This window comes from Suricata suricatta, chromosome X, assembly GCF_006229205.1.
Source record: "Suricata suricatta isolate VVHF042 chromosome X, meerkat_22Aug2017_6uvM2_HiC, whole genome shotgun sequence".
Classification (NCBI taxonomy): domain Eukaryota; kingdom Metazoa; phylum Chordata; class Mammalia; order Carnivora; family Herpestidae; genus Suricata; species Suricata suricatta.
In genome coordinates, this window is record NC_043717.1 from 25,040,965 (window position 1) to 25,065,735 (window position 24,771).

Here is a 24,771-nt window from a genome sequence, read left to right on the forward strand (position 1 = left end):
CCTGAACGTCCCTGGAAACTCATTTTTTCATATTCTTAAGGTCAAGCTCTATTTGTTCAGGACAGTGTCCCTTCCATCTTCAACAAGACCCTGCTTCTGCAAATCAACAGTTATGTAGATGCTTAAGGACAACCTCAGGTTCACGTCTGACTTGGAAATGACCGGACAGCCGGAGATTTAATGACTTAAAACACGCTTGTTATTTCCTTTCGTCTGTGCCGCTCGGATCTTCGTTTATGATTATAAGGCTACATTCATTACTATGTTTTCACCTTGGGTTGTTTTTTTTTTAAGTGTAAGCTCAAACAATCCTTGGCACAATGTTCACCACAAAGACAAAATTCTATCCCAGGAGGATGTAAGGCTGAATAGCAACATCAGAGTAGAGGGCTTGCGGGCCTAGGACAGACAAAAAGCCTCTGCTTCTGTGAGTCTCACGGTGATATACCATAGAAAAACCTCTTTCAGATACTAAGGACAAGAAATAAGTGCTGAAAAACTAAGATCACAAGATAGAAAAAGAAGTTATGGTAGCACACACACACCCCCCCAACACCATAGATGAATGCCTTTAGAAATGAAAAAAATGAAACCGGGCACCTTTAATTTCTTTTTTTCCTGTGAGTTCAAACTACCATTATCTGGAGAGGAGAGAACGAATGAAGCAGTGCCAGGAGGAATGGAATGCTGACAACTTCAGAGACCAGTGCACCTCTTGGTCCCATCACTGATGCCAAGTTTGCCAAGTTGTGGAGCAAGAGGCATTTGAGTGGCAGTGTTTCCTTTAGCAACAGTCTACCTTACAGAATAAATCGGAACCAACAGAGACACTCCTGAGGGGCCATGTTACCATTTCTGACAGGTGAATTACATCGTACCGAAGCTCTGGGAACTCAAGAGTAGTGTGGTAAGATTCAAATACAGCTCAGTGATGAGGTCGGCATTCCTCTCCCTGAGTTATTTCAGGGATCACACTTTAAAGTCGAAACCTAATGATGTCAACCAAGTTCATCTTTACAGATAAACCATCATCTGCAAGTCTCAAATGCAGGTGTCCAAAGAGAAATCTAAAATTGGCTTGCTTTAATGGAAAACTTTGAGGACAGCGATGAAGGCATCCATTCAAATATTCTTTGAGTGCCTAGTACATCCTGCACAGTACATAAATGAGTCAAGTATCATTCTTGTTTTCTTCTTTTCTCAAGATTTCCTCACGAAGTAAAAAGTCCTCTGGGCTTAACTAATCTCCTTTTAAGAATCAAAATAAGAGTTACCACACGTGCACCTGAGTGGAGATGAATCAACCCTGAAACATGCCTAACAGCTAATATTTTTCTGTGTCAATTATACTGGAAAAGTAAAAAAACCTGCTAAGTGACACCTGAAATTTGCATAACACCACTGGACTCTTTGATATTGAGCCAGATTTTAAGCATCTAAAAAAGAGAGCCAAATATAATTACTACTCAGTAAGATGAATTTATACAAACATTTATCAAGGGCCAACCGTATGCCAGACGCCGTTGTGAGTGTTGGGGATGTAGCAATCAATAACAAAAAATTCCTTTATCCATGGAACTCACATCCATATGGAGGTACACAGTCTAAACAAGTAAGTTATATAGGTATGTCACATGGTGATAAACCTTCACAAGAGAGGATGAGTGAGGAACCTTCCGAAAGGGGAGTCTTGCAAGCCTTTGTTGATGAGATGCAGTTGGACAAAACCTTCAAGCATATGAGGGCATGACTCATGTATATATGAGAACAGCAATTGCAAAGACTTTGAGAGGGGAGGGTGACTGGCTTGCTCAAACAGCAAGAAGGTCAGTGTAGGGAGAAGAGAGTGACCAAGTACTGGGGGAAGCATGCTTCCTTGGCCTAGGAATTTGGACTTGGTCATGTGGCCATGTGACGTGCTTTGGCCAGTGGAATGTTGGCAAATCCAAGGAGAGGTCTGTAATGTCCTTGGGTTGTTGGGCTTGTCCTCTTGGGCTGATGTGCTGTAAGGAGCACATGATCGGGAGAGCCTGCTCATTCAAGAAGGATGAGAGATAGGTGGGACAGGCCCGAACCTAACCTACAACTTGGGAGTCAAGCCTAGATGAGCTGCAGCAGAACTCCAGCCAAGCAAGAAAGGCATGAACGAGAAATAGGTCAGGGGAGAATTTTGTAATTACTGTGTCACACAGCAATAGGTGACTGATAGATGCTGTTGTTAAGACATCAAACCAGCAAGCCACTAATATTTATACATCTTCTAAGCATATACTGGTGTGGCAGCCCAGAAATGTGTTTAACAACACGGGTGACTGCAGGTACTCCCCTCCTCCCACCCCAAACAAGAAAAGATTACGTCCCAACTGTCCCCCCTAGGAATGGGGCCAGCCCTTATTCTTACTACACTTGTTGCACTGCCTGCGCGAACAGCACACTGCTAATGGTCAAGGGATTGCATCCTTCGTAAATACAACTGCTTTAACACTAATGAGTCAAGCAGATTCTACTCCACACCGATTCCCACAAATATGTCCAACAAAATCCTTTTTTGAAATATTAGCTAAAGCCTCCATAGCTTGTCTGAAGTTGGTCCAACAAAATGACTGAACCATTAAAAAAAGGAACGCTTCGAAATAAGACAGGGTAAAGATGGTTTTAAATATTCTTTAAATTCTGAAACTCAGTAAGGTTTTCAGCTTTATTGGAAAGCATGATAGCCTGTCTGACTCCACTCCCTTTCCTCAACTGAAATGATCGTGGTTCTACTTGCTTAAAAAGTGACTTCACCAAGGGCAGATCAATTGGTTGAGCATCAGACTTTGGCTCAGGTCATGATCTCACGGTTTGTGGGTCTGAGCCCCACATCGGGCTTTGTGATGACAGCGTTGTGCCTGCTTCAGATTCTCCATGTCTGTCTGTCCCTCCCCTGCTTGTGTGCGCTCTCAAAAATTAAAAAAAGTGGCCAGCCAGAACCGATGTAGCTTATGCTGAAAAGACCTCCAAATCCTTTTATCTGCGAATTTGCTGATACCTAAGTAAACTGCTTTCTCTTTATCAAATTGAAGTGATGTATCAGACAATTTTCTCTTAAAGGGGGGGGCCTGCATACAAACTACACCCACTATTATTTTTAGATTACTCCTCTAAATCCCATTATGTCCTGAACCAGTTTCCAACTTGATATATGATTACATTATCACTTCTATCTTTCCTGCCTTTCTCCAGTTTTTCAAAAGAAAAAAATTATCCAGTATTTGATATTTAGTTGCCATTACTTGTTAAATCAGGCTTTAGGGTAGCTGGTTTTAATTTTAAATACAATTACTTTGTATAAGTTTTTAAATAGATTCTGGTATCCAATGATGTGCCAATGATTCGCTACTCAGTGTTGAAGGGGGACATTCAACATTGATACAGTGAAAAGGACTGACATTCATAGCCAAGATTCTTTTAAATTTATTTTTATTGGCATATAACATTGTTTTTTAAGGTGTACCACATAATGATTTTAAATCTGTATATATTGCAAATTGATGACTATAGTAAGTGTAGTTAACATTTATCACCAAAATACCTATGCATTTTTTCTTGTAATACCTTTTAAGATGTACTCACTTGGCCAATTTCAAATATATTGTGAACTATAGTCTCCATGCTGTATGTTACAGCCCCAAAACTTACGTGTTTTATAAATGGAAGTTTCTACCTTTTGACCACCTTCACCCATTTTGCCCAACCCTGCCTATGGACATCACTAATCTGGGTCTCTGTATCTAGGAGTTTCCTTTTTTCTTAGAGTTCACATATAAGTGAGACCATGTACTGTTTTCTAACTTAGTGTATTATTAGCAAACCTTCAAGGTCCATCCATGTTGGGACAAATGACAGGATTTTATGGTCTTTGATGGTTTAAATATTTCACTGAAAAATATATACATATTACATTTTATTTATCTGTCGTGGGATATTAAGATGGATGCCATGTCTTGGCTATTATAAATAATGCTAATATCCGTCAACTGATGAATGGATCAAGAAGATGTGGTTTATTTATACAATGGAGTACTACATGGCAATGAGCAAGAATGACATCTGGCCATTTGTAGCAACATGGATGGACCTCGAGGGTGTCATGCTATGTGAAATAAGTCAGGCGGAGAAGGACAGATACCATATGTTTGCACACATAGGTCTAACAGGAGAACAGGAGAAACCTAATGGAGGACCATGGGGAGCGGAAGCAGGGAAAAAGTGAGGGAGAGGGAGGGAGGCAAATCATGAGAGACTCTTGAATACTGAAAATGAACTGAGGGCTGAATAGGGAGGGGGGAAGGGGGGTTGATGCTCATGGAGGAGGGCATTTGTGGGGAAGAGCACTGGGTGTTATGTGGAAACCAATTTGACAATAAACTTAAAAAAAAAATAAAAAAGATTGACGATTGGGGGGGTCTTCGGTGGTTCCATGCCTATTATAGGATAGTTCTGTTTCTGTGAAAAATGCCATTGGGATTTTGATAGGGACAGCATTCACTCCAGATTGCTGAAGGGCAGGATGGACACTTTAACACTACTTAACACGAGCAATAAGCAATATTTAAACAATACTTAACATGAGCATAAAATAGCTCTCCATTGTTTGCATCTTCTTTCATCAATGTCCGATAGTTTTCACTGTACAGGTCTTTCACCACCTTTATTAAATGTATTCCCAGGTGTTTTATTAATTTATTTTTATGCAAATGGGGTTGTCTAAATTTCTCTTTCTGATAGTTTGTTATTAGTGTAGAGAAACAACAGGTTTCTGTGTATTGGTTTTGTATCCTGCAACTTCACCAAATTCAGTTATTAATCCAAACAGTACTGAGAAAGTCTTTCGGCTTTCTCTATGTAAAACACATTACCTGCATATTAAGACCATTTTTTCCCCTTCCTTGATGATTTGGATGGCTTCCTTTTGTTAAGTGATTGTTCTGGCTACGACTTCCAGTACTGTGGTGAATCAAAGCTGTGAGCATGGACACCCTTGTGGTGTTCCCAGTCCTAGAGGAAAAGCTTTCAGGTTTTCACTGTGGAGTATGATGTTAGCTGTGGGCCTGTTCCAAATGGCCTCTATATGTTGATGTACACGTTCCCTCTTTGCCCACTTGTTGGTAGTTTTTATCATGGATGGATGTTGAATTTTGTCAAATGTTTTTTCTTCATCTACTGAGATGACTGTATGGTTTTAGTCCACCATGGTGGTGTGTCATATTTGATGTGCAGATGTTGAACCATTGTTGCATCCCTGGAATAAATCCCACTTGGTCATGGTATATGATCCTTTTACTGTATTGTTGACGTTGTTTGGCTAACATTTGTTGAGGTTTTTGCATCCATGTTCATCATGGTTACTAGCCTATAATTTTCTTTTCCTGTGGCATCCTTGTCTGGTTTTGGTAGCAAGGTAACGCTATCCTTGTAAAATGAGTCTGGAAGTGTTCCCTCCTCTTCAATTTTTTGGAAGCTTGAAAAGGCTATGTATGAACTCGTTAAATGTTTGGTAGAGGGGCACCTGGGTGCTCAGTCGGTTGAGTGTCCGGCTTCGGCTCGGGTCATGATCTCGTGGTTTGTGGGTTCGAGCCCCACGTCGGGGTCTGTGCTGACAGCTAGCTCAGAGCCTGGAATCCATCTTCAGATTCTGTGTCTCCCCCTCTCTCTGGTCCTCCCCTGCTCAAGCTGTTTCTCTCTCTCAAAAATAAATAAAACATTAAAAAAAAATAAATGTTTGGTAGAATTTACCTGAGAAGCCATCCTGACCTGGACTTTTGTTTGCTGGAGGGTTTGCCATAACTAATTCAATCTCTTTAATAATAGTAACTGGTCCTTCTACATCCTGTATGTCTTTGTAGGTTGTAGGTTTCTAGGAATTTATTCATCCATTTCTTCGAGGTTGTCTGGGTGGTGGGTGTATAATTGTTTTTAAGTGTCTTTTATGATCCTTTGTATTTAGTGCAATCTGTTTTAATATCTCCTTGTTTTAATATTAGATTCCAGTGTTATACAGTGTTATGTCAGTTTCAGGTGTACAATATAGTGAGTCAACAATTCTATACATCAGTGGTGCTCATCAGAAGTAAACTCCTTAATCCCCATCACCTATTACATCTCCTCTTTGATTTCTATTTTAAATATTTTTTGAGTATTTATTTAGTTTTGAGACAGTGTGAGTGGGGGAGGCACAGAGAGAGGGGGAGACAGAATCTGAACCAGGCTCCAGGCTCTGAGCTGTTGGCACGAAGCCCGACGTGGGACTCGAACTCAGGAACTATGCGATCATGACCCTAGCAAAAGTCGGACACTTAACCGAGTGAGCCACCCAGGTGCCCCTGATTTCTAATTTTAGTTGACTGCTTTTTTTCTTTTGGTGAGGTTAGCTAAACATTTGTCTGTTTTTATCTTTTCCAAAACTGAGGTCTTAGTTTCATTGATCTTGCCCTTTTTGACTCTATTCCTTTTATTTCCACTCTGATCTTTATTTCCTTCCTTCTCTTAACTTTGGACTTTGTTCTTCTTTTTCTAGGTCCCTGAGCTGTAAAGTTGGGTTGTTTTAGAGACTTTTCTTGTGTCACGATGGAAGTATATATCACTATGAACTCCCTCTTTGAACTGCCTTTGCCGTGTCCCATAAATGTTGGTATGTTGTTTCCACTTGCATTTGTCTCAAAGTAGGTTTTTAATTTCTCCTTGACCCACGGGTTAGTCAGGAGCATGTTGTTTAATCTACCTGTTGGTGAATTTTCTAGTTTTCTTCTTGTTACTGATTTCTAGTTTCAGACCACTGTTGTCAAGAAAGATGCCTGATTTCAGTCTTCTTAAATTTAGTTAGACTTGTGTGGTGGCCTCGAACGTAGGATCTATCCTGGAGACTGTTCCAAGTATGCTTTAGAATGTCTACTCTGTTTCTGAATGGAATGTTTGTATAATCTCTTAAATCTACGTGGTCTAAGGTATCATGGATAAGTCCAGTGTTTGCCTACTGATTTTCTGTCTGTACGATCTATCCATTAATGAAAAGTAGGATATTAAAGTCCCCTACTGTTACTGTAGTACTGTCCGTCTCTCCCTTTGGGTCTGCCGACGTTTGCTTTATAGATTTCAGTGCTCCTATGTTGGGTGCATAAATATATACAAATGTCATATCCCCTTGTTGGACTGACTCATTATTACCTAGTGTCCTTTCTGTCTCTTATGACAGTGTTTTAAAGTCTGTTGTGTTTTGTTTTCATTTCATTTCTGTGGAATAGCCTTCCGCATCCGTTTATTCTCTGTGTGCGTGCGTCCTTACCTGTGAAGTGAGTCTCTTACAGGCAGCATATAGATGGGGCACATCTATATATATATATATATATATATATAGGTGTACAACATAGTCCTTGAACGTCTCTATACCTTATGCTGTGCTCACAAGTGTAGCTCCCTTCTGTCACCATACAATGAATTCTATTATGATATCATTGACTGCATTCCCTGTGCTGTGCCTTTCATTCCTTGACTTAATCATCCCATAACTGGAAGCCTGTTATTTCCCTCTCACCTTCACCAGTTTTGGCCACTCCCCGACCCTCTCCCCTCTGGCAGCCATCAATTCTCTGTATTTATCAGTCATTCCAACTCTTCCTGTTTGCTCATTTATTGTGTTTTTTAGATTCCACATCTGAGTGAAATCACAAGGTGCTGGTCTTTTTCAGTGTTCTTTCAGTTTGCATACTGTAGTCTTGGGTGGGGCTTTTGTTTTTTAATCCATTCATTCACCATGCCCTTTGCTTTGAGATTTCAGTCGATTTTCATATTTCAAGGGCACCTGGGTGGCTCAGTCAGTTAAGCCTCAGACTCTCTCGCTTTCAGCTCAGGTCATGATCTCGCAGCTTTGTGGGTGTGAGCTCTCCACTGGACTCTGTGCTGGCAAGTGCGGAGACTACCTGGGATTCTCTCTCTCCCTCTCCCCAACTTATGCTGTGTGTCTCTCTCTCAAAAGAAATAAACTTAAAAAATAATTTTTCATAGGTATGCACTGACTTTCAAAATTGGTTTCTGGCTATTTCCTGTGTTCTCTTGCTCCTTCCTCTGTGGTTTGATCTTCTGTAGTCATGTGCCCTGATTTAGCTTCTGTGTGTAACAAAGTTTTTGTTTTGTGGTTACCACAAGGCTTGCATAAAATCTGTGTGTAATAGTCTATTTAAAGTTGCTAACGACTTAGCTTGAATGCATTCTAAAGCTCTCCATTTTGATCTCAACGTTTTATGCTCTGGATGTCACACTTTCTTTTTATCTAGTGCATCCACTAACGAATTACTGTAGTTATTTTTATTACTTTTGTCTTTTAACCATTACAGCATTATTCTGAATGTAAGGATGTGTTTACCTTTACCAGTGAAGTTTATATTTTCCTATGTTTTCCTGTCACTAATTAGTGTCCTTTCAGCTTCAAGAAGCCCCTGTGACCTCTCTTGTTAAGACTGGCCCACTGGTGCTGAGCTCTGTCAGCTTGTCTGGAAAACTCTTTTTATCTTTGCGTCCCTGCTGAAGGACCTTTTTGCTGAACAGAGCTTTCTGGATGGCCGTTTTTTTCTTTCAACACTTCAAATATATCATTAAACTCCATTCTAACCTGCAAAGTCTGTGCTGAAAAATCAGATGGTCGTAATATGGGTTCCCTTGTACTTAACACATCTTCTTTGCTGCTTTAAGATTCTCTCCTTGTCTGTATCTTCTGACAATTTAATTATAATGTGTCCTGGTGTGTGTCTCTTAATTCCTCTTACTCGGAACTCTCTGGATCTGGATGTCTGTTTCCTTCCTCAAGGTAGGAAAGTTTTCTGACCCTGTCTTTCTCTCTCTGTTCCTCTGAGACCCCTATAATGTGGATATTTGTCAGCTTGATAGGATTCTCGAAGTCTCTTAGGCCATTTCCAGTCTTTGCTTGTCTGATGGATGGATTGTACTGTCCCGTCTTTGATCGCTCATCCATTCTTTGAATGCACGTCATCTGCTACTGAACCCCTCTCTTGTATTATTCAGTTCGATTATTGTATTCTTCACCTTCTTGATTTCTACTGGGCACTGTCTTCTATTTTCTTTCTCTTTGTTGAAGTTCTCACCTTCGATGCATTGTTCTTTAGAGCACTGTTTTGAACTCTGTCAGTAAAATCACCTAACTCCGTTTCATTCATGTCTTTTTTTATTTTATTTTGTTCTTTGATTTGCAACATAACTCATTTGACTTTCCTTGGCGTTCTGTGTCGGTTTCTATGCACGGGATAAAACAGCCACCTCTCCCAGTCTCGGACTGGTTTAGAACTCTTACAGGTGAGCCTTCTCTTTCACGTCTGCCCTAGCTCTTGGTTCTCTCTGAACCATTTGCATTTGTCCAAGCAGCTTTCTTGGTTCCTAGTGGCACCCCATAGTGGAGGGCAGGCCGAGACCTGTCAGTGTCCCAAAGAGGAGGATCTCAGCCAGCAGCTTTTCAAGGATCCACATTGACCTTGTTCCAGGCAAGACTAGGAAGTGGGAGGTGGTGCTTGTTCCCTGTTCTCTGAGGGACGTGCATTTACATTCTTTTGGTTTGTTCCCATCCCACTGAATCTGGGAACAGAAGCCCTACTGGCCACCAAAGCTAGATGATGGAGCTAGATGATGTCTCCTGGGTGGCAGCCACGGAAACCAGAGCATCAGATGTGTGTACATTTCTCCTTTCCAAGAGATCCCATGTGACCCAGAGGGAGGTGGCGGGGGTGTGGGGGGGGGGGGGAAGGAAGATGGCAGCCGCCAGCCTCCACAGGCTCTGGAGAGTATTTCAGGTGGCCCCTATGTGTGTATTACGTTAGAAGCCAACACGTCAGGCTGAAGCTTTTATGTTAAAGAGGCCTCTTGGAAGACAGCATGGCTGTATTTTACTCTGCTGCCCCTGAGCTGAGCCCTGGGGGGTTAGCCATGGTGCGTTTGTGTGAGCCCCTTAAGTACTATCTATCTCGTAGTTGGCTACAGCCTGGTGGCTATGTTGGACTCATGCCCTGTTGTCTTGAAAGCTGGGGTGTCAGATCTGGGGTTCAAAGCTCTCCTAAGGAAGAAGCTCAAAGTTGTGAGTTCCTCTCTGGTTGTGTGTTGCCGCACTGGGGCTAGAGTTTATAACGGCATCACGTTGTGTCCCAGCCTTTCCTACCTGTTGGAATGTGGCGTGGGTGTTGTTTCACCTTCTTTGCCTCATCTGTGTAGAAGTCCCTAGTACGTGCTGGGTTTCTTTCAGAGGGAACTGCTCTGGATGCATATGTCAAAACCTGTAGATTCGGGGTGTGTGCAGGGAGAGGCAATTTCAGGACTCTTCTATTGCCATCTTTAACCTGATAAGTACGTGGATTGTTTCTATGTCTACACAAGGATGTGCTGTGCTTGCTTTCATAAAGCGAGTGTTTCTTGCATAGATGGGGCTCAAGCTGTAGGCAGGAGAAAGCAGTAGAGTAGATTATACACTGTGTGGTGAATTTCCTGGAAAAGAAGGGGCAGCATATTTTGGGTGAAGGAAACCTCGCGCACAGGCGGCTGCACCAGCTGGCTCCCGGTGGAGAACGCGGGCTCTGGCGGCCGAGGCGACGGCTCACATCTGGGCTGGGGAGGAAGGTGGAGTCTGTTGTATCACACGATGAGGGATAAATCTTGGCAGGAGCAGCGAACAGTTGTGCTCTGTTTAGGAGCAGCAGACTGACCTTGATGATTGGACCGGGGCTAGTGGGGCTTGGCTAGAGAAAGTAGGAAAGGGTTGATTTTGAAGGCAATGAACATATTTAGGACCTTGTTTGTGGTTATGATATCATGGGTGGATGCATATGTCAAAACTAATTTAGACATATACATGGGTGCGTTTTTTAGTATAACAATTATACACTTGGAGAAAGTGAAAAAACCTTACAAGGTAGGTAAAGGAAGAAAGGAACCCCGGGGAAGTGTTCTAGATCATAGGTGACTAGAAGGAAATGATAATTAGATGCAAATGTGGCCCTTCACTGGCTGCTCAATGAAAAAAAAAGAGAAAGCTGTAAAGAATATTACTGGCAGAACTAGAGACATTTCAATGATGTGTACTAATTTCCTGTGTCATAATTCTTTAATGTTTATTTTCGGGAGCACAAGTGAGCTGCTTACGTGTGCACACTAGGGGAGGGAGGATGCAGAAGGAGACAGAGGATCCAAAAAAGGCTCTGAGCTATCAGCACAGAGCCCGATGTGGGGCTCAAACTCAACAGAAGTCACTTAACTGACTGAGCCACCCAGGTGCCCCCTCCTGTGTGATAAATTCCACTGTGTTTATGTATAAGAGAGGACATTTTTTAAAAAAAATTTTATATAGTTTATTACCAAGTTGATTTCCATATAACACCCAGTGCTCTTCCCCACAAGTGCCCCCCTCCCTCTTCAGCCCTCAGTTTGTGCTCAGCATGGAATATAAATGGGCCAGTATACAAACTCTGTGCACATAATATGCACTTACAGTATTAACTGTATACAGTATGCATAAAGATGTCTATATATACACACACACATAAAGGAAACATGGCAAAATGTTCAATTAACTCCAAATCTGCCATAGTTTGAAATAACTCTAAATAAGAAGCTAAGGAACCTCTTAACGTCTGTACACAAAGGAGGGGTCATCAGCGGTAAGGAGTTGTTGCTAAGTCAGAGACCCCTGTATATGTAGTTCATGAAAGCCAAAGAAGACAAACTTTATGAATTTGTCTTTTCTGATACAATGTAAGCTTCATGATGCTGTCCCGGTAAAGAAACGTGTACAGTTAGCCACGGATGGTATGCAGAGACTTACCGCAATAAGCATTTGGGGTTTGAGGAAGCCCTCTAGCTCAGTAGGAAGGCAGCACGGTTCCGTAAATCCTGGGCTGATCACAGCCCGGGCAGCCAAAGCACACGGAATCACGCTGCACTCACACCCCAGCCAAGCCACTTTATACTAGTCAGTTAGCCTGACTCCCCCACATACACGGCACTTCAGCCGCAATCCTCTCTGCTCTACAAACCATCAGGACCACAACCTGATGTGTACTGTAATTTGGGTGGTTTTTGGACACTACCTCAATAATTAATGCTTCTAAGCACCCAGGGCTCTGAATCTCACTTGTTAAAAACACACAACTCGGTTTCACATGCTTTGCCTAGCACTTCAAAGGAAGGGAAAATCCTGCAGCAGGAAATAACAAGCAAGGCACACAACCGCCATTATTTTGGGAGTTTATAGGCTTTTCAAAGGCATATCTTTGTTTATATGCTGAACTATCACTTTCGGTCATAACAGGCGGTTGGTTGTATTGAGATCTCATGGGGAGAAAGGGAATCTGAGGCCGACAGTGCCCTAAATCACTGAGGTGTGATAAAGCCAGGAAAACGGCTTCACACACATTCTCTTCCTTCATAACACGGCTGAAACCGGGCTCTCCTACAAGATTGGACTTTTCTGGAGGAACCGAGGATTCTGCCCATTGCTTGAGGTTCGTAAAGTTCATCAGATCTGCTTCGACGGCCCTCTTTCCTCTTCCGTGCCCTCATCCACCTTCCTCCTTCCTTTCCTTAGAACCTCACTCCCTACCATCTGACGAGCCCAGCCGCGGGGGTCTGCACGTAGCAGCAGCTCACCGGGAGGCTACAGCTTCCGCCTGGGCATTGCCTGAAAGCATTTTACTTGTCTCCTGTCCAAATGTTCTGGACCACTGTCCCTTATCACCACAGAACGTGGTCACATCCCTCACTCTTCCTTTTTGTCCCTCCCATTTTGGTTGGGCACTTGGCCTCTCTCTCTCTGCTACTGTTGTGGAACATCTTATGTATGAAATGAATTCGTGAAGACACCAGAGCTTTCAGTGGGCGGGATCCAGTCTAACCAGTTTAGATGCAGGGAAAAGGAAACACGGGGGCTAACTCATGCTCGGCCTAAGAAGGAGGGGGAGAGAGCAAGTACTTGGGGCCTTCATACCCTCCCAAGGTCTAGCATGGCAGGAAAAGTGACTAAGCCAAGGGCTGGTGACAGTCGATGATCATTTATGCCTCACGCCCTCCAGTTTTGTTAGAACCCAGTCTGAGGCCGAGAACCCCAGACCATTTCCTCATCATTCCTTAGTAATGTTCCACGAGTATCTTTGCTCAGGCCTCACTCAACTCCAAAGTTACCTCATCTTTTATTTCACGGAAGAGACAGAAATCCCCCAACATCCCTTCTGTTGGCTGAAAAGGCGTTCTCAGAAGCGGCTCATGCACAGACCTGGTGCAACGAGCTGGAATTTATTTTATTTCCACTGAGCCCTTTTCTGCATTTGACCTGTTGCCCCCCTCCTTGTCCTACCTGCTTGCCACTCTTTGACTGCCCCATCACCCAAATGGAGGTCTGCCTCAGGACACCCATCCAAGCACCTGCGTGACCAGTTTCTAAAACATGGCATGTGCCCAGGCAAAAGGATCACTATCTTCTGCCAACCAAACACCCTCCCCTATTTGCCAGTCAGGCCCGCAGCCCCAGGCACTGTATTTTCAAATCCTAGTCTCGCAGTCGGTCCTGGCCTCCTGCCCATCCCTGCTCTCATGCCTATCAAAGTTTCCTCTGAGATAGATGCAGCGCCCAGAATATAGCTTTTGAGACATTTTGTCCCTGGTAAGTAGGCTTCTGGTGGCTCTCCAACACCTCGGCCCCACAGCGTGTCACTGCACTGAGATCCCAGCCTTCCTCGGCAACTTCATTTCCTGCCCTCCTGCTTGGGCCTCGTTTTTCTACAGCAGTGGACTCTTGGGTCTTTTGAGCCCTTGGCCCAAGGTCTTCACTTAACCTTGATCCTTCTTCAAAGAGTGCTCGGTTCCTATTTCACTCTTCAACACTGTTCCCAGATACCAATTCATGGGAGAGCCTTTTCTGGTCTCCAAAATGAAAGAAAGCTCAACCCTATACTGCCTTGTTCCTTTTTCAAACAAATATTTTCTCTTTGTTTTAGAAAGGGAGAGGGGCAGAGGGAGGGAATCTCAAGCAGGCACGATGCTCACTGCTAACCCGATGCAGGGCTCGACCCCATGACCTTGGGGCCACGACCCTGAGCTGAAATCAAGAGTCGGATGCTCCACCGACTGAGCCACCCACACGCCCCTACATTACCTTGTTCCAACTGAATGGCTGGCCCTTTGAGGGGACTTGGACTATGTGACTCTGACTCATCTTTGGACCCCTAAGTCATGTATGACAGTGCCTTGTACAGAGCGGACATTAGGCGATTTAGCTGATGATCTGAGCAAACACTGCACCATTTCCAGCCCTGAGGACAAAACAAGCTCCCGGAGGAGCCAAGACACACACTTACCCATAGATTCTGAAGTCTGACTGCCAACCACCCGGAGCAGCATAGGCTGACTGCTGTCTGACCTCTGAAGAGAGGTAGAAGGGGAAGACACTGTTGTACCATTCACCTTGGCCTCGGCCTGGGGCTATGGTATCCAAGAGAAAACAGAATTAGTTTTCATAATAAACACTCAGATGTGTACATTTAACAGACTGTACATAGGACTCAGAAATCAGAACCTTTTTTACTTAGAAACCTCCCAAACTAGGCGGTTGATAAGCTCCAAGGACACTGTCTTTGTCTCTGAATTGCACGCCCTTATACATTTGCAAAGGAATGACCGCTCCTTTGGAATAAGATCTATAAAATCATGAGACCCAATAACTGAAAGACTGAGGTGGTCATGTGATGAAGGGGAAACCATGTGAGACCACAAAGATGATGTAGTGGAGAATGGATTCTTTTGGGGTAACAAGATGGAGAGAATGCATCTCAGACTTCAAAATCCCCACAAAGCCAGGACCCCAGGCTGGTAAGGGCCTACCACAATGCACTATCTTGCTAAGTTTCCCATGGAGGTTCCCAAAATGAGGTTTTAAGAACTAGAAACAGGGGCCTCTGGGTGGCTCAGTCGGTTAAGCATCTGACTTTGGATCATGTCATGATCTCACGGTTTGTGAATTCTTGGAGCCTGCTTCCGATTCTGGGTCTCCCTCTCTCTCTCTGCCCCTCCCCCACTCACACTGTTTCTCTCAAAAAGACACAAACACAAAAAAGAATTCAACTAGAAACAAATCAAAAGCTACACAGGAAAATAAGACCAAAAATAAATGAACCCTATTCCAAGAGGGCACGGTTTCCACTCACTTTTAGGAGACGGTGGAAACCTTCTGGTATTTTTTTCCGAGCTCAATTTTAAGTCACTCAGAGGAACAGATTCCGTAGGAAACCCCCTTGAACACCTATACACCGATAAGGTGGTTTCCCCCGAATTTCGATAGCCCTCGATAGGCCGCGCTTTGCCAGGTGCCTACGAAGTACTCAACAAACTGCTACTTGCAAGTCTACCCAAGGACCGCGTGTCGCCGTTGCCGGTGTGGTGCACGCGGACAAGGCGGACTTGGCGGAGCCGCCGGGCCTCACCTGCTCCAGCAGCTGCCTGAGCCGGTTTAGCTGCGACTCCAGCTGCTTGTTGTGGTCTTCCAGGATCTGCATCCGGGCCTCCAGGCGGCCTTTGTGCTGACGCAGCAGCTTGGCCTCGGCAATGAGCTCGGCGTCCCGGGGACTTTGCGGGGAGGTGGGCATCATTTCGGGAGGGGACGGCAATGGGGACAGGCCTTTATGCTCGTGCTGCTGCTTGAGACGGTCATACTCTGCTTGCAGGTTTCTGTTGGCATCAGAAAAGGAAAGAAAGGAAAGAAGAGACGGCAAGTTGCAAATCGTCTTCCGAGTTCGGACAAAATGGCAGAGAGCTACATCCGACCGCCACCAAACACAACAGCAAGCAAAAGAGAGGTACTTAATGAATGGTTTTTATGAGGACGATCAAACAAAATAAAATTGAAAGCTTCCGCCCGGTGTGTGTGAGGGAGAGGCTTTTCAACCTGTTATTTTATACTAAAGGCCTTGTAAGTGCCACATTCACATGAATAAGCAGCAATGGATTTAGCCATTTTACAACCATGTCCTTCTAATGTCATGAGATTACAATTTTTATACCTCTTTCAACACTTGGGTTTGCTTGAAAATCAGACACTGTCAACAGCAATGTGTAACAGCATAGGAAGAGCGTAACCGCGAACCCCTCACACGGATTTAGTAAATTTGCCGTCCTGTCTTCAAAAGTTTTTTGAAGACATAAAAGCCGCAGCTTTCCTGTCAATATTGACTCTCAGTCCCTCCTCCCCATGGGTTTCAAGGAGATAATGCTGTCCGGAATTACAGGTCTATCCGTACCAGGAACGTATCCACAAATATTAGGTTGAACTTGGCAAAGATGTTGATATCTGGCTGTTTTTTTAATCTACAAAAATGGCCGTTTCATGGGATTCAATCTAACAGCATTATTTTGTAATGTTCTTAGACTTTAAGAACATTATGTTTCAGGAGGTACATACCATTCTAAGAGTTGCTTTTTGCCTTCAACACCGTTTTGCGGATTTATCCATGTTGATACATAATGGTGATTTTAACTGCTGTAAGGTATTATTCTCCTGCTTGAATAGGTCAACAACATTATCTTGTCAATGGATATGTAAGTTGTTTCCAACTTTCACTTTTAGAAACAGAGATGGCAATTAACTTCCTTCTATCTGTCTCCTTGGATACCCGTTTAACTTTGTTCATGGCATCCTGTAGTACAGATTTTTAAACTTCAATATATTCCTCTGTGTTTTTTGCTTTAAGAAAATCTTCCCTACACCTACAGTGTAAGGTTAAAACTCTTTGGTGTTTTTCACACTTGGAACTTTACCCAGCCTCTCTTGTGGCTGGTGTAAAGACATGATCTAATTTTTCTCCCCATCCCATCGAGAAGGGAAGCCAGCCCCTTTCACTGTCAAGTCCCTGTTTTCGTCACTGATTTCTAATGGTAGCACTGCAGTCCTCAAGCAGCCATAAACACACAAGTGTGCTTCTCAGCTCTGTGCTGCTGGTTTATTTTTAGATTCCCATGCAGACCGCACACTACAACTTTAAATACATGGATGTCTGGTTGGCCCGCCTACTCTGTCCTGCCTTGAGAGCGTCTTGGCTCTTCTTGTTGAAATTTGGGGTTTGAATTACGTCGGGTGTATACAGATTCAAGAGGGAAGAAGTAACTTTGCGGTACTGAATCTTCACCTCCAAGAATGGGGTGAGTCTCTCCACTCCAGTCTTACTTTACATCCGTTAATAATAATAATCTGTCATTCCCTGTGTGCTTGCTTGCTTTTCAGACTGGATGCTGAAACCATTTCTGTTTTTTAATAAATACACTTGAGGCTGTAGATTTCCTTCGGGCTCTAGAATCGCCACGCCTGCGGTTCCCAAGGAGGACACCCGTACTACTGGCTACCGCGTGACTCACCACGACTCTCGATCGCTCTCTTCTAGTTACGGGAAATACCCCAATAAGATGAAAGATCATCTGTGAACAATGGGCTTCTGTCCTCAGTTGGGAGGACTTCCTATCCACAAACGTGAGAGGTACAGCTCTCTGAGAAAAGCCCTGAGCTCCAAGCCCAGGCCAGTTTGAGAAAGTAAGAGTGATCGTACCCCCAGGTTTCTAGGTAAGCAGAGTTCCTGTGGGGCCCTAGCTGAAGTAACTCCACAGGGGATGGCGTGTCCTCCAAAAGGCTGGATCTCCACCACTGAAGACCTAAGACCCAGTCCATTCTCGTTTTCTTCTTCAAGCTCTATCCTGGATCTCATTTTACAAGGATTCTAGACATTGTGGGAAATCAATACATGATCTTTTTAATCTACAGGAAGATTATCACCGATGTGTTTTGACTAAAAGCCTATCTATCTGCTTTCAATCTTCAAGGAGAGCTGAGCGTGCGCTTTCTTTCATGGCAAGCTGCTTTGCCGAAGTTGGAACAAGACAACTTCGTCAAAACAAGTTTACCCTAAGCCAGACTCTGCACGGCTCAGTCCTCAAGGTGGGGACTGATGTATGTGGTTGTTCACATTAATTAAATCCAGTTCCTGACTACTCCACTGACCCTCATCTAAATGTTTGTGTGGACGCGAAGCCCCATCAGTGTTTACAAGGTTTCATGTGGTAGGAATTACCTTTTTTCCCCTGTGCAGTTTTTCACCAGAAAGCCACCTTCGCTGAACAGTTCCAACTCCTACCGCCTTTGAACATCGACTCTCCTTCAAGATTCTTCTTTCCCGCAGGTGGTTCATTTTGAAAACACTATTTTTTAGAGGTGGACTTGACAGTACAGCAAATGATGACCATCTTCTTACCTCCTTTTCACAGAGATACAGGTAGGTGACTACGTTTTCTAGAGAGGTCTTCCTTGGCATCGTGATCTTCTGGATCTAGCTGTCCAAGGAGCTCTCTTTATAAGTGCCTTTGTTTAGAAAACATGGCTTGGTATACACAACGTATTACACTTGTTTTTATGTTTTCCAGTGAAAACCAGAAAAGGCTCGTTTGAATCTGCCAGGCCTTCCCAGAGCTGGGCTATAAAGAATACGAGTTGCTCGACAGAGGCCCTTTCTTGACTTCCCAGATGTTGGAAATTCCCCTCGGGGACCATTTCCTTGAGGACTCCTACCCTTCTTCAGCTCTGGAAGTTTGTGACGTCAAATACTGCTGCTCTGCCATTTTCTCCATGTTATTCTCAAGCACATACTAGATCTATTTTGGAGCCTTGGGGGTAAATTCTCCGTCTCTCCAAATGGCTCATTTATATTTCTTTTAATGGCCCCATTTTCTCTGATGGGGTAAAGTCTAGAATTTGTCCTGCTTTAAGTTTGTTTCTTTTGAAAGAGAGAGACGGAAAGAATCCCAAGCAGGCTCTGTGCTCTCTGCACAGAGCTAGACCTGGGGCTCAAGCTCATGGACCATGAGATCAAGAGGCAGGCTTAACCAACTGAACCACCCAGGGATCCCTAGAATTCGTCCTATTGAGGGAGCAGAGTTCACAGTTCCAAAGACACCTTTTGCAGCCATTCAAACATAAAATTGACCAGGACAGGACTAAAGGAGCCACACAAACAGGTGACATACATAAATCTTCTATGAAGCTCAGTAACAAACTTGATTTCAAGGGACTAGTTTTTCCTCTTAGAACTCTGAAGCAGGATAAGATGTCAGGCCAAAGGTTCCAAATGGCTAGCAACCAAGTAGAATACCCAGTATCTGGGAAAACCTCAAGTGTGAGGTGTTGAATGAGACCTTTTCCTAATTAATGTGGTCATGGTCCCAGCATTGTTAGGGCATACTTTTTTCCTAGAGGTTGGGAACACTTACCTGTGTCCAAGGTGACTTGTTTTAAAGCTTAATCACAAACACACCGTTTAACAGTTGGCTGTTGATTTATAGATTGGTAACAATATATGTTGTGCTTTTTTTGAAGTTATGCATGTACATCTCACCCCTATTAATTCTCTCATTAGAATGTATTTATGGTGTCATTTCAATATAAATGAATATCTCTGTCAGCAATCAGACAATGACTCCACAGAGAATCTATTTACGTTCTTGATTATCTTGTAAATTATATTTCTCGGGTAACTCTCCAAAGAACACGAAGTAAAAGGCACCGCACACGGATTTTGTCGCAGCCAGTCATCTTAAAAAGTCTCCCATTTCTTAGTCTCCATACGGTTTTAAAAACTCCCTCTAGTCGACAATTATGAGGCATGTGATTAGGTCATCAGAGTCGTCCAGATACAGATGTACATTAAAAAATTTCCTAACCAGAACGTTTCATCCCAAAACGGTATACACAATCTCCCCCCATGCACATGGAACATTCGCCATGTTAGGCCACAAAACAAGTCTCAACACGTTTAACAAGACTGAAATCATATCAAGCCTCTTGCCTCTTTTCTGACCACAAGGGTATGTAACTACAAATCAATCGCAAGAAAAAGATACTGCCAACATCCAAACACTTGGAAAGTAAACAACAAATGGGTCAACAAAGAATTCAAAGGGGACATTAAAAAATACATAGAGACAAATGAAAAACCGGGAACAGAATGGTTCAAAATCTTTGAGCCACAGCAAGAGACATTCTAAGAGGGAAGTTTACAGGGACACAGGCCGACTTCAAGACACAAGCAGAGTCCCAAATAATCTAAAGGAAAGATCAGAGTAGGCATGAATGAAATGGACTAAAACATCAGTGAAACTAAGGGTAGCTGCTTTCAAAAGGTCAACAAAATTGATAAAACCGTTAGCCAGAGCCATCAAGAGAAAAGAGAACTCAAATAAATAAAACCAGAAATGAAAGGGGAGAAATAATACGGAAATAAAAAGAATTAAATACCAATAAAGCAGACACCATAAAATGAATGGGTAAGTTCCTAGACACCTACAGTCTCTCAAAAGTACATCAGGAAGAAACAAAGTTTGACCAGAAGTACTGAAGCTGAATCGGTAATCAAAAAAACTCCCAACAAACAAAAGTCTGGGACCAGCTGGGTTCACAGGTATTTGACAGCAAACATTTAAGGAAGAGCTAGTATCTCTTACTTACAAAAAAATTACAGGCGAAATATCCCTGATGACTACAGATGAAGAAAATCTTGCATAAAACTTAGCAAGCCAAATTCAATAATATATTAAAAAACGATGACTCGACAGGACACACCACATTAAGAAAATGAAGGACAAAAGCCTTATGATCATTCCAGTAAATGAAGCAAAAGCGTTTGACAAACCTTAACATCCATTCATGGTCAAACCTCTCAACAATGTGGGCTTAGAGAGAACACACTTCAACATAATAAAGGCCATATAGGACAAACCCACAGCTAACATCATAGTCCCTGGGGAAAAACTTGAGAGGTTTTTCCTCTAACACCTGGAATGAGACAAGGATGTGCCCTCTCACCACGTTTATTCAACATAGTCCTGGAAGTCCTAGCCCCAGCAATCTGACAAGAAACAAAAGGCATACAAACTGGAAAGGAAGAAGTATAATTGCTACTATTTGCAGATGACATGATACTATATAGGGAAAACGCTAAAGACAAAAATTAGTGATAAATAAATTCACTCAAGTTGCAGGATACAAAATGAATATGCAGCAATACGTTGTGGTGTTTGTTACAAGAGCAAAAAACTCCCACAAGTCCACTGATTGATAGAAAAACTATTCTATACTAATAACGGAGTAGGAGGAAGTAAGACGATCCTATTTACAACAGCATCAAAAAGAACAAAATACCTAGGAATAAAATTTAACCGAGGAAGTCAAAGGCTTGTACTGTGAAACCTCTAAGACTTTGATGAAAGAGGACACAAACAAATGCAGAGATATTCCATGTTCATGGACTGGAAAAATTAATATTGTTAAAATGTCCCTACTACTCAAAGCAATCTAAAAGATTCAATGCAATCTCTATCAAAATGCCAATAATATTTTTCACAGAAGTAGAAGCCATAAATCCAAAATTTATATAGAATGACAAAAGATCCTGAAAAGCCAAAGCAATCTTGAGAAAGAAGAACAAAGCTGGTGGTATCACATTCCCAGATTTCATGTTACACTACACAAACCTATAGTAATCCAAATAGTGTGGGACTGGCCCCAAAAAGGACACCTAGATGAACAGAGCAGAACAGAGCGCCCAGAAATAAATATACACTTGTACGGTCAGTAGTCTACAACAAAGGATGCAGGCATACCTAATGGGGGAAGATCGTTTCTTCAGTAAACGGTGCTGGGAAAACAGCACTGCTACGTACCAAAGAATGAAATCGGACCATGTTCTTGCTCCATACACAAAAATGAACTCAAGATGGATTAAAGGCCTAAATGTAAGATCGAAAACCACAGAACTTCTAAAAGAAAACATAGGCAACAATCTCTTAGACACTGGCCTTAGCCCCATTGTTTTGGATTAGGTCTCCTCAGGAAAGGAAAACAGAAGCAAACATAAACTACTGCAACTACATCAAAGGAAAAAAGTACTACACAGCAAAGGACATCACCGACAAAACAAACAGGCAACCTAGTGAATAAGAAAAGATATTTGCAAATGATGTGTTAGAGAAGGGATTAATACACATGATATATAAACAACCCTTACAACTCAACAGCCAAAACCCAAATAATCCAATTAAAACACGGACAAAGAACTTGAATATACTTTTTTTCCCCTCAGACATACAGATAGCCAACGGACAGGAAAAAAAATGTCTAACATCACCGACCAAGGAAATGCAAATCATAACTGCAGTGAGCTAGGACCTCGCACCTGTCAGAATGGCTCGTGTCAAAAAACCAAGAAACAACAAGTGTTGGCAAGGAGGTGGAGAACGAGGGCTCCCTGTGCACTGCTCGTGGGAGTGTAAATCGATACAGCCTCTGTGGAAGACGGTATAGAGTTTCCTCAACAAATTAAAAATCGTACTACCATAGGATCCAGGATTCTACCTCTGGAAATTTATCTGAAGGCAAGGCTACCTCAAAAAGTTGTATGCATCCCTACGTCTGCAGTAGCATTGTTTACAAGAGCAAAAAACTCCCACAAGTCCACTGATAGAAAAACAGATAAAGATGCGGTGTATAAACACTTGACTATTAACCATAACAAAGGAAAGAAATCTTGCTATTTGTGACACCATGGATGAACCTAGAGAATATTTTGCCAAGTGAAGTCAGACCGAGAAAGGCAAATAAGCATATGATTTCACTTCTATGTGGCATCTAAAACACAACAGGAGCAAACGCCAAACTGAACAGACTCATCAATCCAGAGCTAGTGGTTGCCAGAGGGGAAAAGTACGGAGACAGGTGAATTGGGTGAAGGGGATGAAGAGGCACAAACTTCCATTTCTAAAATAAGTCATGCGGATGAAAAGTACAGTATGGGGTTTGGGAATATGATCAATAATGGTCACTACACCCGTCATGGGGAGCACTGCATACTGCATAAGATTGCTAAATCACTATGTTGTACATATGAAACTAATACGACACTATATGTGAATCAGACTTCAATGAAAAAACCCTGCTAGACAAAAAAAAAATATTTAAAAAGAGCTCATGAAAAATAGATCAATGTGAAAGGACTTGGGTAACCTGTCAAGTACGAAAATGAGCAAATTGTTGGCTCCTGTTCTTTCGAACTTCATAGACAGTGCTCTGTGAGTACTGAATCCTACTCTAGAATAAAAGGTTATAATAAAGAAAAGCAAATTCTTTTTTTTAAATTTTTTTTTATGTTTTCTATTTACTTTCGAGAGACAGAAAGAGAGGATGTGAGCAGGGGAGGGTTAGAGAGACAGGGAGATACAGAATATGAAGACAGGCTCCAGGCTCTGAGCTAACTGTCTGCACAGAGCCTGACGCGGGGCTCAAACCCACCAACCGTGAGATCATGACCCAAGCTGAAGTCAGACGCTTCACCGACTGAGCCACACAGGTGCCCCAGGAAAAGCAAATTCTTAACCAGGGGGCACCAGTCTGGCTCAGTGGTAAGAGACTGCAACTCTTGATCTTGGGATGACTTCGAGCCCCATGCTGGGTATACAGATTACTTAAAAATAATAACCTTAAGAAAAATGTCCTAAGCAACGAATGGATAGAAGAATCAAATTGGCCTTAGATCTACCTACTGAGAACATGAAACCACCTGGTCCCTCCAGCAGTCCGAACTAGCTCCATGCCAGTTATGATTAAGAACATTACGACTATCTTGGTGACTTTACAGAGGCCAGGTGTTTTCACTATAGGTCATCTGCTCTTTAAATTTTTTTAATGTTTATTTTATTTGTTGAGAGGGAGACAGCAGGAGCAGGGAAAGGGCAGAGAGAGCAGAAGACACAGAATCCGAAGCAGGCTCCAAGGCTCTGAGCTGTCAGCACATAGCCTGATGTGGGGCTCGATCCCATGAACTGCGATATTATGACCTGAGCCGAAGTCGAGCACCTAACTGACTGAGCCACCCAGGCGCCCCAGTCATCTGCTCTTTAAATGCATGCTATGTGTAATTACATGATTGTATAATGGTATTTCGGAGCTAAGGAACGGAAGGTCACTTGCTTGTCATCAATGTCGTCTTACTAGTATTAGACATTGAACTGTATACCAAAGCATGAGCACATGCACGGTCTACTGCCTCAAGAAGGAACAGTGACAAAGGTCTGCATCTAAAAAGATCAGGCCCAGAGAAATCCAGCTTCCCCCTCACACTTTATAAAAAGCAGCTCAGTCATAGCCACCAATCTGGATTCAGGCGAATATAGTATACCATGTCGAACGATCACAGCTACTATAAATCTAGCAAATTAGCAGTTTCTAAAAAAAAAAAAAAAATGGGAAAGACAAGTTTTGCAAGCATGAAGTATTTTAGAAACGGGAAATGGCACAGAGCTTTTTCAATTATAATAAATTTAAAGCTATACTGTAAAATTTTATCAAGCACCAAGTCAAAAATACTCTTAAACTAGATAGAAAAAGGCATTAATGCACCTTGGCATTACCAGTGTTAATTGAGGAGGAGCTCACAGGGCGGGAAGTGAAAGTGTGCATATTTTAGGTCTGCCTTAAGCAAAAACAGGAAAAATGGTAGGACCCCTCCCCCCAGGCTCTTATTTCTAAACCTTCTCTCTTAACGTTGTCACCCTTTCATGTATTCAGAGCTCTTAATTCCAACCCCCTTCCTACTGAAATTTGCTCAGGATAAAGGTGTTAGACAAGTCTATTAAACCTTACTTGGATTTTATAGTAATGTACCA

The 24,771-nt window shown here is 42.7% G+C and overlaps 1 protein-coding gene across 11 annotated transcripts in view; it reads right to left on the reverse strand.

The window, feature by feature from the left end:
* The window catches only part of DMD (dystrophin), a 1,657,593-nt gene that overhangs the window by 17,084 nt on the left and 1,615,738 nt on the right, over positions 1 to 24,771 (reverse strand). For all 11 annotated transcript variants that reach the window (XM_029929473.1, XM_029929472.1, XM_029929470.1 and 8 more), the window contains 2 exons: positions 15,504 to 15,747; positions 14,382 to 14,505 (listed from right to left, as the gene is read on the reverse strand). In XM_029929473.1, the coding sequence (XP_029785333.1) occupies positions 14,382 to 14,505; positions 15,504 to 15,747 (368 nt within the window). The remainder of the gene's footprint in view (positions 1 to 14,381; positions 14,506 to 15,503; positions 15,748 to 24,771) is intronic.